Source organism: Onychostoma macrolepis, chromosome 20 (genome assembly GCF_012432095.1).
Source record: "Onychostoma macrolepis isolate SWU-2019 chromosome 20, ASM1243209v1, whole genome shotgun sequence".
Classification (NCBI taxonomy): domain Eukaryota; kingdom Metazoa; phylum Chordata; class Actinopteri; order Cypriniformes; family Cyprinidae; genus Onychostoma; species Onychostoma macrolepis.
The window spans coordinates 7,562,194-7,578,223 of NC_081174.1; the positions used below are offsets into that span (position 1 = coordinate 7,562,194).

At 35.1% G+C, this 16,030-nt stretch overlaps 1 protein-coding gene across 1 annotated transcript in view; it reads left to right on the forward strand.

The window, feature by feature from the left end:
* rad51b (RAD51 paralog B) overlaps nucleotides 1-16,030 on the forward strand; it is a 47,923-nt gene that overhangs the window by 15,496 nt on the left and 16,397 nt on the right. Inside the window, exons 8-9 of the mRNA XM_058756861.1 lie at nucleotides 888-997; nucleotides 4,364-4,442. Coding sequence (XP_058612844.1) covers nucleotides 888-997; nucleotides 4,364-4,442 — 189 coding nt within the window. The remainder of the gene's footprint in view (nucleotides 1-887; nucleotides 998-4,363; nucleotides 4,443-16,030) is intronic.

The window sequence follows — 16,030 nt, forward strand, 5'->3', positions numbered from 1 at the left end:
TGATCTAATAAATGTAACACTGGTGAGTGTCTTCTTTTAAAAAAAAATGTTAATTCTTAAATGTTAATAATAATTTATCTAAATAAATGACAAGTTGGATATATCAAAGACAAATATGGATATATCGATAGTAATATATGACCCTGGAGCACAAAACCAGTCTTAAGTCGCTGAGGTATATTTGTAGCAATAGCCAAAAATACATTGTATGCGTCAAAATTATCGATTTTTCTTTTATGCCAAAAATTATTAGGATATTAAGGAAAGATCATGTTCCATGAAGATATTTTGTAAAATTTATACCGTAAATATATTCAAACTTAATTTTTGATTAGTAATATGCTTTGCTAAGGACTTGATTTGGACAACTTTAAAGGCAATTTTCTCAATATTTAGATATTTTTTTTTTGCATCCTCAGATTCCAGATTTTCAAATAGTTGTATCTCCGCCAAATATTGTCCGATCCTAACAAACATCAATGGAAAGCGTATTTATTCAGCTTTCAGATGAAAGTGAAATGTGAAATATTTTACCAAAACAAATATATGATGAGCAAAATAAAATTGTTTGTTCAGATTTCTGTCACAATTATATTACAAAAAAATAAAATAAATCTTTTTTTAAGAGATTTTAAAATAATGACATATTTTAAGAGAGATTATGGTGACCATTGTTACAATTCATTTTAAAACGTCTTTCAAGTTCTAATAAAGTGACTACCTAATTGTCCAAATAATTATTTTTAAAAAGTGTATTTATTTATTTATTTATTTATTTTTTTAATTTAAATACCAAACTGAGTGTTTGCTCTAATTTGGCACAAATGTTAAGGTTGAACCCTGACTATTTTTTAGTTTTTTTTTTGTTTGTTTGTTTTGTCCTTCAGTATCTACGGAGGAGGACTCGGGTTTTGTGACAGCGGCGCTGGGAAACACATGGAGTCACAGTGTAAACACGCGCCTCATCGTCCAGTACGAGGACACAGAACGGAGACAGGTAAACACTTTCTTACTCCTCTGTGTGAATTAGCAAAACTTTCTTTAAATATCCAAAAAGCAAACTTGATGTGACTTAATGAACAAATGCAAATCCAACCGAAAAACACCTAACCAGGTGACAAAATGTTCAGTTTTTCTTGAGAAAAGGGATCAGTGGTATTGATGACGCCATCTTGCATCACACCATTTTTTTTGGTCCAATTAGGTTCTCTCTAGAATGATAATGTCCCTCCCCCAATATCTGAAACTGACAATAGCAACTTGCAAATCATGATATTTTTTTTTTATAAAAAGGACAGTATCTTCAATATGTCCCACCTAAACTTCCTGCTTCCAGGAAATACGTCAGTACAGGGAATAAAACTGCACTCGTCTGGCGATTTCATCTTTATGACAAGCTTAAAAAGAAAGAAAATTTCTTACTACACCAGCCTTCTCATTGTTTAGGCCTGCCTTACTTGTTTTCATCCTGTCAAATGATGGCATACCTCATTGCCCCTACATCCTTAGAGCCCTGAGGACTTTGTTTTTCTCTTTTCCAACTGAGCTCCCACCTAAAGAAAAGCGCACTGATAGAGAGGCAGTAGTCCAAAACTGCTGGTACACAAGGAAGGCAATGGTGCCTGGCTCTTTTGTGCGGTTCAGTAGCTCTGGCAAGGCCACTTCAGTAAAAAAAAACCCTCAGAAACTCCCTGCTTTTCAGCCATTTACTGAGGAATTTATCCATTAGAGGAAAAGTCATGCGACTTCCTTACGTGAAAGATGTGCATTTGGGTTAAAGTAAAGAGAACTGGACTGGTTTGGGTGACCAGAAAGCTTTGTGTTTGTGTGTCACGGTGCATCAGTAAGGAACTGCATTCACACAAAGCAACTGGCAGCAGGTTTGTAAAAACTAACTCATTCTTAACCACAGGTAACCAGATAGCCCTGCAAATGCGCCGGGTTTATTGTTATACAAATAAGCCTAGAGCGAGGCTTGCTGTCTGTGGATGGTTCACTTGAGACAGAAAAGCATTTCATGAAGTCCCAAGTAATACCGCAGTCATATTAAGCAGAAGTCACAAAAGCTTTGTTTGTTTACTTATGTTTGGGAGTCTGAATCATTTCCGATGTGTGTTTACGCAACAGTTAGCAGACAGTTGCGTCCTTCATCTCGCTCCCGTTTCCTCTTTTGAATTTTGATGAGTACGTTTTTTACTAAGTTGTCTCATTTTGAACATGCCACACCCCAGTGCAGGGTTTCGATATTAGAGGCTGATGACAAAAAGAGTAATGTAGATTCTCAAGAATCTCTAATAGGCAGTGACGCAGGTTGCCAGCAGACTCTGCTGAGTCTGGTAACTCAATGCTGCTGCTTTCCTACAGGCTATTTTCCAGGATCCTTTCCTTGCTTTTATGCCCATTGACGTAGCAGCCACATAAATGCCTTTATTTGTTGCCTGGGGGAAAGAGTTCAGTCATGTGAAAAATTTTAATCCAAGTAGTATTATTAGGGTTGTTAATTTAGTCTGCTAAATAATAATAATATATTATAATAAATTATAAATATTATATTAAATATTACAACCCAAATTCCGGAAAATGTTTAAATTTGAATCAAATGAAAACTAAAAGACTTTAAAATCACGTTAGCCAATATTTTATTCACAATAAGAACATATAGAACATAACATGTTTAAATGGAGAAATTTTACACTTTTATCCTCTAAATGAGCTCATTTCAAATTTGATACCTGCTGCAGATCTCAAAAAAGTTGGCACGGGGGCAACACAGGGCTGAAAAAGCAAGACATTTTGAACTGATTCAGCTGGGAGAGTATCTAGCAACTAATTAAGTTAATTGACATCAGGTCTGTAAAATGAATAGCTATAAAAGGTCTTAGATGTCTTCGAGGAGGGAGATCTTCCAGCGTGTTATCAGCGTTCAGTTCAAAAGCCCGCATCTCTGATGGTATGGGGGTGCATAAGTGCATACGTTATGGGCAGCTTGCATGTTTTGGAAGGCACTATGAATGCTGAAAGGTATATATAAAGGTTTTAGAGCAACATATGCTCCCCTCCAGACAACATCTATTTCAGGGAAGGCCTTGTGTATTTCAGCAGGACAATGCAAAACCACATTCTGCAGCTATTACAACAGCATGGCTTCGTAGTAGAAGAGTCCGGGTGCTGAATTGGCCTGCTTGTAGCCCAGATCTTACACTTATAGAGAACATTTGGCGCATCATTAAACGAAAAATACGACCACAAACTCTTCAGCAGCTGGAAACCTATATCAGACAAAAATGGGACCAAATTCCAGAACACCAAAACTCTGAAAAAAAGCGGAGATGCTACAACATGGTAAACATGCCCCCTTCCCAACTATTTTGAGACCTGTAGCAGGCATCAAATTTAAAATGAGCTCATTTTGTGCATAAAATTGTAAAATGTCTGTTTAAACATTTGTTATGTTATCTATGTTCTATTGTGAATAAAATATTGGCTCATGTGATTTGAAATTATTTTAGTTTTCATTTTATTCAAATTTAAAAAAACTTCCCAACATTTCTGGAATTTGGGTTGTATATTGTTATATGATTTATTATTATTATTATTATTATTATTATTATTATTATTTTAAATAAGTAAATAAAACAACTTGGCGGAAAATGAGTGTCTCTGACTTGTACATCAATTTTGTGGTGATTTTATTTATTTAAAAAAAAAATTTAAACAGTTGTCTCGTTTATTTATTTATTTAAAATATAAAAAGTGAAATCAAAATAAAGAATACATTATATTTTAAAGTCCATTTTTAAATATCTTCATTTGGGCTCTTTGTGTGTTTGTACACTACTGCGCAATTTTTTAAATTATTATTATTATTATTATTATTATTATTAATTTATAGTTGTCTAGTAGGGGTTGCATTAAATTGATCAGTAAAGACTTACAGTTTTACCAAAAAATAAATAAATAAATAAATTTTAAAAAAAAATAAAGAAAATTCAGCTTTACATCACAGGAATATATTCCATTTTAAAAATATATAAACATGAACAATTTCCTGTATTTTTGATAGCATAAATGCATCCTTGGTGAGAGACTTCTTCTTTCAAATGTAATATATTTTAAAAGTTTTTATTTTAAATATTTTTAAAATCTTTTTTATTATTTTATTTTAAATTGTAATAATATTTTTACTAAATGCAGTACGAATATTCATACAAATATTATTATATTAATATATTATAATACTGAGTCCATTGTGCGCCTTAAATATTAGCTATTAAACTTTGACCTTATATTGATATCGTGGCCTTGAAGTGATGCTTAGCAATTCCCTTACTCATTCTGAATCTTTTCTTGTTTCTTGTTTTAGATTGTCATAGCCAAATCACCCGTGGCCCCTTTTGCCGTGCTGAGCTACACCGTTCAGAAGGAGGGCATCCGTCTTGAGGGTGAGTGTCCTAGATAGACAGCATACTGACAAAACTGAACGTCACGAACTCATGCCCAATCTCCTGAAATAATCACAGTATGCCATGCTAAAACATGACACCGATGTAAGGCAGGTAAGTACAGGTCTAAGTACCAGTGGAAATGATTCTTAAGAAGCAATCATGATATCACACAGAAACTGTATAGGTGACATTAATTCGGTATATTGAAATGTTAAAAGGAATATATATTTTTTGATCTAGGTCATTCTAGGCCGCAAAGTTTATGTATAATATCTTTTAAGGCTAAGTTTTGTTTTAATCATGCAAGATTTCAGTTGTTGCAGGCTAATCTAGATTTTAGTAACTGAAAGTGACTACTCAATTTTTTTATTTTTTTTACTGAGTGCCAGTAATCTGAATCCATGGTTGGTTTGAAAAACGCTAATAAGACAAATACACTCATTTGTATGTGTGGTTTGTGTTGTTAAACCTTCTGGGTCAGAACTTCTGCCCACTGCATTTTAACGTCCAGGACCTCTGGCTGTCCTGCCAGGACCATTTGTATTCATCCGTGGGCTTCACAGCTTACCTCGAGGCAGTTTGTGTGGATTCCCAACACCACAAAACTTTAATGGGAAACAGGATATCAGAGGAAAAACATAGTGGGCATGTTTTGGCTCTTCGGCAGAGGTTTATGGTGGTGTATGTGTGGTGGATTTTTAACAGCACTTGGAAGAGAATTCAAAAGTAATTCACCTTGATGTACCCGAGTTCATTTTGGGGTTTGGAATTGAAGTCGTTTGCTTATGCATTTTTTACAGAAAGCTATGATTGATATCAGTGGTATCAGTATCAGCATAATTTAATAACAAAGAATCGTCAAACAGCTCACACTTCCTGTTAATGTCTGTGCCATAGCTGATATGAGCTCACATTCAGGAGCTTGTTCTTGTTTTTGTTGGGTTTTATTAGAGGAAGCAAGTACTAAATTAGCACATTCGGTGCTTTTGTTTAGAGAGATGTTGTAGATTAAAAAAAAAAAAAAGTTGGCACAAAAAAGTTTAAAATTGATAGCTGTCAATTATAATGCAATATTGAATGGCTATAGTCAGTGGTTAAATATTAGGGAAATGTTTTCCAAAAAGTCTTTTATGCTCACCAAGGCTGCATTTACTTCATGAAAAATACAGTAAATACAACAGTACTGTGAAATATTAATACAAATTTATTTTGATGTATTTTAAAATGGAATTTCTGTGATAGCAAAGTGTCACATGATCCTTCATAATACAGCTGTACTGCATAATTTTGCAGAAACTTTGATACAGTATTTTTTTCAGGATTCTGTAAAATATATTAAAAAAATACAATCAAAAATATCAATCGATCAATCTGTAAATAAAAAATCCTTTGTTATGTAATTTATAGGGTTCAAATGTGCTTATATTAGCCAAACATCAATAATTATATATAATACATATACATATAACATATAGTACATAGTACATATAACATATAGTCATGCATTATTTAACAAATATTATCCAATGTTTCAAATGCTGAACCTTGATATTATGGTAGCACATTCACCTAAAGGATGAATAAGTGAAAGTGAAATTACTTTATATATATTTCATATACATAAAAAAACCCAGCTAACTAACACAATACAACACAATAAAAACATAACAATAAAAAAACATGATTTTTGAACATTTAAAAAAAAAAAGGCGTTATCTGTTTTTGCAAATAAACTCTTCATACATATATATTATTATTATTATTATTATTATTATTATTAAAATTTATTTGAAAAGGGACCATGTACAATTTTAACATAAATGTTTCCATTTCATGCATTGTACCGAATTTAGCCGATGGCTAGTTTTCATCTGCGGTCTCTTGGCAGGTAATCATAATCACAATTAAACACAAAAAGAAAACAACAAAAACATACAGTACAGTAATACTTATACACATCATATCAGAGCCACACCATAACCATGTCAGTGTTTACAGAGTTGAGTTGATTTTAAGTAAGATTTTAGTTTCAATTTAAAAATGTCAATAGATGTGCACATCCTTATGTCTTCTGGTAGAGTGTTCCAATGAGTAATAGCTTTCACTGAGAAAGACAATAATCCAAAGGCAGAGTGACGAAATGGAACAACACAATCACTAGTGGATGATGATCTAGTAAATCTTACAGAGACTGTAGAACGAAAGTGCACAAAATTACAAAGTATGGAAGGGGCCAAACCGTTTAAAGTTTTATAAACCATACATAAATTCGAGAAAAGTCTAAAGTTGTCAAAGCTCAGAAAATTGTATTTCTCCAAAACCCTACAATGGTGATATTGGTTAGACTTTTTTGTCCAAATTTTTTAGAGTCTGCTTGTAAAGAGATTTTAAAAGTTTAATAACAGTTTCTCCTGCTTGACCCCAACATGTCAGACAATATGGCAGATGAGAAAAAATTGTAGCATGCATAAAAGTCTTAGCTACATCAGTAGGTAGACATTATCTAATTTATCTGAAGTTTATCAAACTAAATTTTATAGTTCTCACCAATTTCTTTGCATGTTTTTTTAAAACTAAGGTTTGAATCCAGCGTTAAACCTAGATAATTAAACTCTGTAACAATTTCTTCTCACTTCTCATTTATAAAAATATCTGCATTGGAAGAACACACCTTCATTTTAGAAAAAAAAAAAAACATCCCTTTTGTTTTACCAGTGTTCAAGGTAAGACACGATTGCTCTAACCACTGTGTAATCCTATCCATAGCAACATTTAGCTTTTCAGTAGCTAACTCTGCAGTTCTCGCGTGTGTAAAAATAACAGTATTGTCAGCATACATTTGCACTTGTATCCCTTTGCACTGCTGTGGGAGATCATTGATGTATAAACTAAATAATAAAGGGCCTAGTATTGATCCTTGAGGTACGCCCATTGTAGAGTTTAAGGTATTAGAATGAACCCCTTTAATTTTTACACATTGCTGTCTGTTTGAAATCTAAAAATATAGCACCAACTGTTCCACCTTTGTCAAGCTTAGATTTTATTTGCTCTGTTAGGTGTAAAGTAGCAGTTTCAGTGGAGTGATTTTGCATACAGTGTAAACCAGCCTTAGCTGTATTAAGATAAGATGTCAGTTGTTCAAGAACTACCTTTTCTGCAACCTTTGAGACTACTGGCAGTATACTGATAGGTTTATAGTTACTAACCTCACAATAATCCCCAGGTTTAAAAATAGGAGAAACAATGGCTTGCTTCCAAGCAGTAGGAAAAACACTGTGTTCAAATGATAAATTAATTAAATGAGAAATAACAGGAGCTAAAGTATCTTTGTGAGTTTGGAGAAACTTAGTGCATTTAGTATTTCCAAGTGAACTGATAACTTTGTTAGCCTGTGTTTCGTTAGTCATGGCTAGGTTAAAACCTTGGCTATCAACATCAGACTGTAGAATGTCCCCAGTTCATTAACAGTTAATAAAAAAAATATTAAAAGTAGTAGCAATGGAGTAATCATCTAGTTAAATTTCCTTGAACTTTTATCTTGAGATCTCCTGGAGAATTTGTCTATATATATATATATATATATATATATATATATATATATATATATATATATATACAGTATATTTTATTTTTCCTTAGATTTTCAGCCTAGTGTGTCCTGAATTTTCAGTTTCGCCAAGAATTTTGACTTTGATGCATCTCTACATCTAAGCAATTCTCTATTTCTGTATTTTGCTGACAGAGCTTCTCTATGAAGTGTTTGTGTGTCAGAGAGTGAGAGAGTCTTGTGTGTGTCCAGTTCAATCCAGCTATTGAATAGTTTTGCTGTGGTCTGGCTCTCTGCATCAGTTGTGTTAATCAGTCTCTCTCTCTCTCTCTCAACAAGTGCATCTTTGATGTGTGGCGGCAAGGCCTGCCAGCTTCAAATAAAGCCCCTGTATGAGAAAGGCCTTTGAAACACTATTCACACACTTCTCTCTGAGCTCTTTACACAATTTCCTCAAGTCAATCGCACACGCATACACTAATGCTTCCTGCCAATATTTGATCCCAACACGTCTCTGTACTTCACTATAATCAGAAATAATTATGGTTGGTTACTGATGTATGGGTGATGCCAAAAATACTAATGCAAATAATCAAAATACCTCAACTTCCTCTGATATATCTGAAACAAACGCCTCTTCCTCCAGCTGTGACATATATGATGTGTATACAGTAAGTCTCTAATGCTCACCAAGGATGCATTTATTTTATAAAAAATACAGTAAAAAACATTCATTGTAAAATATGTTTATAATTTAAAATATATATTTTTTGTTGTTGTTGTTGTTTCTTAAATTTTCAGCCTAGTCCAATGCAGTCCAGTCTTCAGTGTCACATGATCATTCACAGATAATTATAATTTTCTGATTTGGTCCTCAAGTAACATTTCCTGTTATCCCAAATGAAAACGGGTGTGGTGCTTACTATTTTTGTGGAAACCATGATTTTTCTCCCCAGAATTATTTGATGAATACAAAGTTTTAAAAAACAACATTTATTTAAAATAGAACATTTTTGTAACTATGTTAAAGTCTTGTCTGTCATCCTTGATCAATTTAATACGTGCTTGCTGAATGAAAGTATTATTGTTATTATTACTTTTTGTTTTTAATTATGTGGGTTGCATTCTTGAACTTTAAAGTTAAAGTTCCTGGCAAGAAAGAAAACCATAGGCCTTCTTACATCAAACTTTGTCAAAAAATATGAAGACAAACAATTTTCACCATCTGTCACATTTCCCATAGTTCCCATAGTGTTGAAATATTAGCAGTCAGTAAGTTTTTCTTCTTCAGAAATCATTCTGATATGTGTTTCAACATTTATTCCCACATATCGGAATGATTTCTAAAGGGCACTGAAGACTGGAGTAATGATGCAAAAAATTCAGCTTCAGGATAAATTACATTTTAAAATATATTAAGATAAAAAAACAGTTATTATAAATTGGAATAATATTCTACAATATTACTGTTCTTACTGTAGCAATTATTGTGTAATTATAGTTATTATTATTCAAATAAATGCAGTCTTGGTGAGCTTTTTTCTTTTTCTTTTTTTTGCATTTAAAGTATTAAAAATGTTTCTGACCCCAAACCTTTGAACAGTAGTGTAATTTTTTTCCTTTATTGTTCCATGTTTTACTTTGTTTGGGTTCATTGCAACATGTAGACTGTGTGTAAATAAGCAATTTATAAGTCATAAGTTTTGTGCAGTGTGAACAGTTTAGTTTTTAATGAAAGCATTTATATAAGTCAGTAACTGAAATATAATCAACTGAGGAATATTTTTTCAGCTTCTTTTTGATTTGTTAACTAAGTAAAGAATATGATATGCATTTGATCCATACAAATGATTACGCAATTATGTAAATTGGATTAATGAAAATAAATTGTAATATTAGGATAAATAATTGATAATTGTTGTCATAATCGTGCAGTCCTAATACAAGACAGAATGGAGAGAAGAGAAAGGAACAAAAGAGATATTACCCAAGATCTCAAATGTCTGGGATTTCACTTATGGATACAGGATTGTTTAACAGCCTGCTGGGACTCACCATGGAGCACATATGGAACATGCTGTCACTGCAGAATAGAAGAGCTGGACAGCACTGTGTGTGTTTGTGTCTGCCTGTCTATCTGTCTGTCTGTCTCCATATGGTCGCCCTTTTCATCTCACCATGAGCGAGAAGTGACTCAAACCTGCTTTCATACGTTACAGTAAATGCCGTAGTGCCAGATGATAGGAGCATGCTGACATTAATCATGAATATGTCTCTCAGTCCTCTCAGTCTTATTCAGCACACGCTGATTCATTTAACTGAGCTTAGAGCTTCATGCCTAAATAAATATCAGGAGCATTCATTTAATAACTCAGCACATAATGAGCTCAAAAGACTCTCAAAACACTTATATCAATGTGTGCAAATGTATCAACCTGAATAATGTAGGTCATAATGCTGATTGTAATACAGTGTGTAGTACTGTACACATCATATTCTTAAAAGAACAAAAGGTAAGAACAAACATATTCCTCATATGTCTTATCAACTAATCACAAACAAGCCTTTTCATAATGGTTACAGATTTGCCAGTTGCCACTTTGAGAACAAAACTCTTGAGCCTTATTTATCTAACAAAGCCTAAGTCCAGGGTCTACCCTTAAGTCTAAAGTATATAGAAATCTTTGTTTGTATGAGGTCAGTGGGAAGTGGGCTGAGAAAGATGCATGTGTGATTTTTGCTTTAAAGCTAATTTATTTTTATTAGGAAAATACCTTTTTTGCAGTGTTGGATCCGTTACTACAAGTAAGAGTCAAGAGTCAGATTCCTATGATATATGTGTTATTACTTAAACAAAATGAGGTGAGATATTTTATTACCATTTCCACTGTATGAATTTCTGAATTTGTATCCAGTCTGAGGGATTGTAAAACATATTTCTGTAATGGCACTTCTTGATTTGAATGCCTTTCGCTTCCTCCTTTGTTACTTGCGGTTTATCATAGTTTGCTTTTTATTAATGTTTTCAAAGCAAGAACTAAGCATGTGCATGAGAAGAATTCTACAAAGGAATCCAATATATTTCAATCAAATGTTGTGCTTGTATCCAGCTAAGGCCCAAGGCCAAGTCATTAGAGAATGACTTGTGTATTGGTTTAGTACTGTAATAGTTCTCTGGTAGAATTGCCATTTGGCAAAGAGGACATATTGTGGTGTACCACTCATGTCTTGCCGGGAAACTTGAAAAAAACATATTTCCTTTCTAGTCATTTGAATATATGAGAACAACATTCTGTACAACATGATGATGAATGTTGTGCAACTTGCTGAAGTTGATCTTTGCTTGAAGTCCAGCTTGTTCTCATTCTTATCGAATTTAAATGATTGAACTTGTCACACCTAAATTCTTGGCAAAGGTAAATTTGCTTAAACTAAAGACTGAATGTCTAAAACAGATGGCATAGGCTACAAAGGAAGTTGTATGGACAAACTTTCTGTAGCCTGTTTGGAAGAAACTCATGTGAAAAAAAATGTATTGAGGCGTGCTAGGTTTCCTGTATGTTCATAGCCAGTGGCATAACCCGGTCAATCCATGAGATGGATATGAATGTAGCTTTTCATTGTGGCAGCACTACTGGGTATCATGTGGCAATCCACCACCACAGAGATTGACTCTGGCACCCCTTCTAAATCCATGTGGATTGTCTTTAAATGGCTTATTATTATTGGGCAGCACCACCAGGACATTTAGAAATGGTTTCCATGGACTATTTCATGGACCATCAACACCTGCTCTTTGTGTTGAAGGCACACATTTGTAAATGAGCAGCCAAGAGACATCTACTGAAATGGATTACTATATCAGCTCCCTCAACCAGGAGCAGGTTTCCTTGGCATTAGCTTTCCTCCACTACAATTTTAAAATTGACTAGCCCCTTTCCTGAGCATGCCAATAAGTCTGTTGCAAGGGTGCCCAGTCTTGTTCTTCGTGAGGCACTATCCTGCAGAGTTCCACTCCAATCCTAATTAAATTGTGAATTGGATCATCAAGGTCTTCCAGATTACTTGAAAATTCCAAGCTGGTGTGTTGGGGCAGGTTGAAGCTAAACTCTGCAGCTTGGTGAGGCACTAACCTGCAGAGTTCCACTCCAGTCTTAATTATATTCTGAATTAGATCATCAAGGTCTTCCAGATTACTAGAAACTTCCAAGCTGGTGTGTTGGGGCAGGTTGAAGCTAAACTCTGCAGCTAAACTCTCTGGGAGCAGGATTTGCATCCCCTAGTCTACATAAACTGCATGTCTGCTCATGTGCATACACAATGGGTGAAGTGCCAAAGGTAGAGAAGAATGAAGAATGAAGTGTTACCCCAAGAGCTCCTTAAACTGAATCAGTCACTGAAAACTACTGCAAAGCCTTCTAACTATGGTGTATGTATAGTATACCTTGATGTTATCCTGGTCGGACAAGAGTAAGGACATCAAACACACTGATTTCTGCCAATGAGTCACCTGTTGTGATGATTGTTGCTTTGCTCTAGCTCCTGAGAACTCTACTAGCTGATGAATCACCTACTCCAGTGGTTCTCAAACTTGTCTTGGAGTACCCCCAGCCCTGCACATTTTGTATGTCTCCCTCATCTATCACACCTGATTCAATTAGTGGAGACTGCAAAACCTGAAGTGGGTGTGTCAGATATAGGGAGACAGTGCTGGGGGTACTTCATGGAGAGGTTTGAGAACCACTGACCTACTCCATATCGTCCCAATACCAAGTACCAAGTACCAAAAAACTTCATTCAGAATCCTCACATTTTCCACTATTGTAGTCGACAAAGAATTGAAGTGTCTTATCTTGTGGAAATGATCATGGTGACGTAAAGCATAGGAAGCAGTGAAGTGCACTGGGGTAGGTAGTTCAAGTATTTTTTGGTTTGTAGTGTAGCTGAGGAAGCTGAATTGAGATGTACGCGAGATGCCCCAAATCTGCAGCAATGTTGCCTCATTGTTTTGCTACTCTGCTCAGCTTTGTTGCATCGCCAATGGTCTCTGTTGCTTGGTTCACCAAAAATTGGCAACTGTCATTGAAAATGAATGTCTGGCAATGTTGTTACCAAGACCAGCTCATTTGAGTCTAATTCAAGAATGAGACCAGAAGAAGGTTCGGTTTGAGTCAAAACCAAGACAAGAAGAGGGTTGAGTATAAGTCAAGACTTTATCCATGACAAGACAGTCAAACGCAAAGCCTTTCAAAGTATACTCCATTTGATAACATGGGCAAACGCAGGTGGTCGACATATGAGCTCTAGAAATTTTCAACTTTGTCCAGTGTCTGCGCTGTTGTCTCCAGAAGGTCTGTCCAATAAAATGTCTTGCACTCTTTAAACTAAAGTATCTCATAACTAGGGATGGGTACCCAGAACCGGTATTGTTTTGCAATATATGCAGTAGTGTAATAGTGAACAAAGGAGGCAACACCAGTAATATAATGAAACATTTACTAACAAAACACAACATCAACCTCAAGCAATGCACTGTATTTACTATATCTCCCGGCTCCGGCTCCGGCTCCAACTTCAACTCACGAGATACATTCACATCAAATGTTGATTCAGCGGTAGAGTTACACTCTCGAAACACTGCACTTATTCGCAATCACAAAAGTACATTATTTGCGTGTACTTTAGTTTAAAGCCTTGCCAGTTAAACATTTAATTTGCGTGCTGTTCTGGCGTGCGCTTATTCAGAGCACGTACACTTGAAGCGTGTGTACGTTACAAAGCCGGTCAAACAGCATATGATTACTTAGTTATCTAAATTATTGTCTGATTGCACTAATATTGTCAAAAATACACAAGGTTTACACATAAACACAGTTAGTTATGTCTAAAGTGAAAAAAACAGATGTGTGCAGGTCTTAAATGTACAGAACTAAACATGCTGCCGATTTTCATTAAAGGGATAGTTCACCCAAAAATTTTAATTCTATTATTATTTACTCACTGTCATGTTGTACCAAACCTGTATTGTTTTTTATTCTTGAGCTGAACACAAAAGAAGATATTTTGAAGAATGTCAGTAACCAAACAGTTGTTGGTCCCCACTGACTTTGATAGTAGGAAAAAAAAATGGAAGTCACTGGGGATCAGCAACTGTTTGGTTATTCTTCAAAATATCTTATTTTGTGTTCAGCACAAGAATAAAAATGAATACATTCTTCAAAATAACGTTTATGTTTAACAGAAGAAAGAAACTCATTCAGGTTTAAAACAAATTGAGAGTGAGACCATTTTTATTTATGGGTGAACTATCCCTTTAATGTGAATAAAATAAAACGCAAACAGAAAAATAACTCGCTGCTCCTGACTGAAGAACTTTAATACAGTTGCTAAAGTTTAGCAGTAATAAAATAACTTGAAATTTTCAACAACTTTTCACATCATATCTTTTTGCACCAAATAGTATCGATAACATTATCGATAAGTACCGGTATCGGTATCGTTAATATGTAAACGATACCCATCCCTACTCATAACCCCCTTACACAAGCACTTGTCAATACGGGCATCTGTTCTTGTTGCAGTCTCCAGTATTGTGTTGCTACTGTTGTTCTGGCTCTTTAGTTTCCTTTTCTACTCTAAAGAAAGTCCTTGTGGAACAACTGATTACTCAAGACAAATTCAATGCGCACATGTGACCTGCGCATACAAAGTGCGCGTGGTTAAAAATCGAGTGGTGCGTGTACAGAACGAGCGTACTGTTCTGGTAATGAAATTTGCGTCACACACACTGTATGCCGCGGACCCTTGCGTATATTTTGGGCTTAACCCGAGTGGGGCATCAGAGGCTGGAAGTTCTCACCTAGAGCCTCAGCAATACTTTTCACAGGTTTTAATGATGTGTGAAGCCTTCTTCCAAACTACTCTGATTAAAAATAAATAAGTAAATATCTTGAGGATCATGTCCTTGAGGTTTAGTATTTGAAGTACTACCTGAATTCTATGCTGAAAATAAAGCTCCTTCTGCTCAAAGCGTGATTCAGGGTAGGTTTGCAGTGTGAGCCTGCGATAAACTGGGATTGTCATGGGGTTAGTCATACACCTCTCTGTACCTAAGAGATGAATGTTGGTGTATATGCACTTTAATGATTAACCTTTACACCAGTGCTAGTGAGGTCACAGGCGGCAGCTTCTGGTGTCGGTCAGAACACAACAGCTGCTTGTAGGGATTAGCTGTCTATTTCTCCCTTTTAGATATCTCTCTCTCATTCTGTTTCTCACTATCTCAACACATGTCCTCATAATTTTGCCCAAAGTTTAGTTTCGGATTGCCTTCTAATATACAGCATTGCTCAGTAAAATTTTATGTGCACCTCTCAGCCCTCATTCTGTACCCTCTCTGTACTAGATTCACAGGCCTTTGCTCTTGGTATGATGTTGCATTTGAATATTGCACTCTAGCTGAACTCTTAGCAAAGAGCTGATTCGAAACATCTAAACAGTGCTATTCATTGTATAATTGTTTCTCTTGACCTATTGCTCAGAGCAAATATTGTGTTTTTTAAGCTTTGTTCAGCAGGAACTAAGTGGTTTCGTTGATGTGATGTTGCTCACTTATGGTGTGTTCACACGAAACGCGAAGTGAATATGCGCATCGCATCACTGGCTCTAGATTACTCGCTGGATGTTTTTCATGCAACTCGCGCAAATAAAAACATTGCGCAATCAACAATGGTGGAGATAACTACGATCAATGCTTTGTACCTGTTGTGGAAGTCCCAAATACACCGGAAAGCCAAACGCCGACGTGTCTGAGTTCACAGCACCATCCAGAGGTGAATGAGTATTAATCCTGCATTAATGTGTGTGTTACATTTTACTACTGTATATACACTGACATTATTTTTTTATTGATAGCAGCATCTCTGTAGCCATGCTAATAAAATAAAACTACTGCTAGGGCTGGGTATCGTTTAAAGAATTTTCGATATTGATATTGATATTGATATTGATATTGATATTGATATCGATACCGATACCG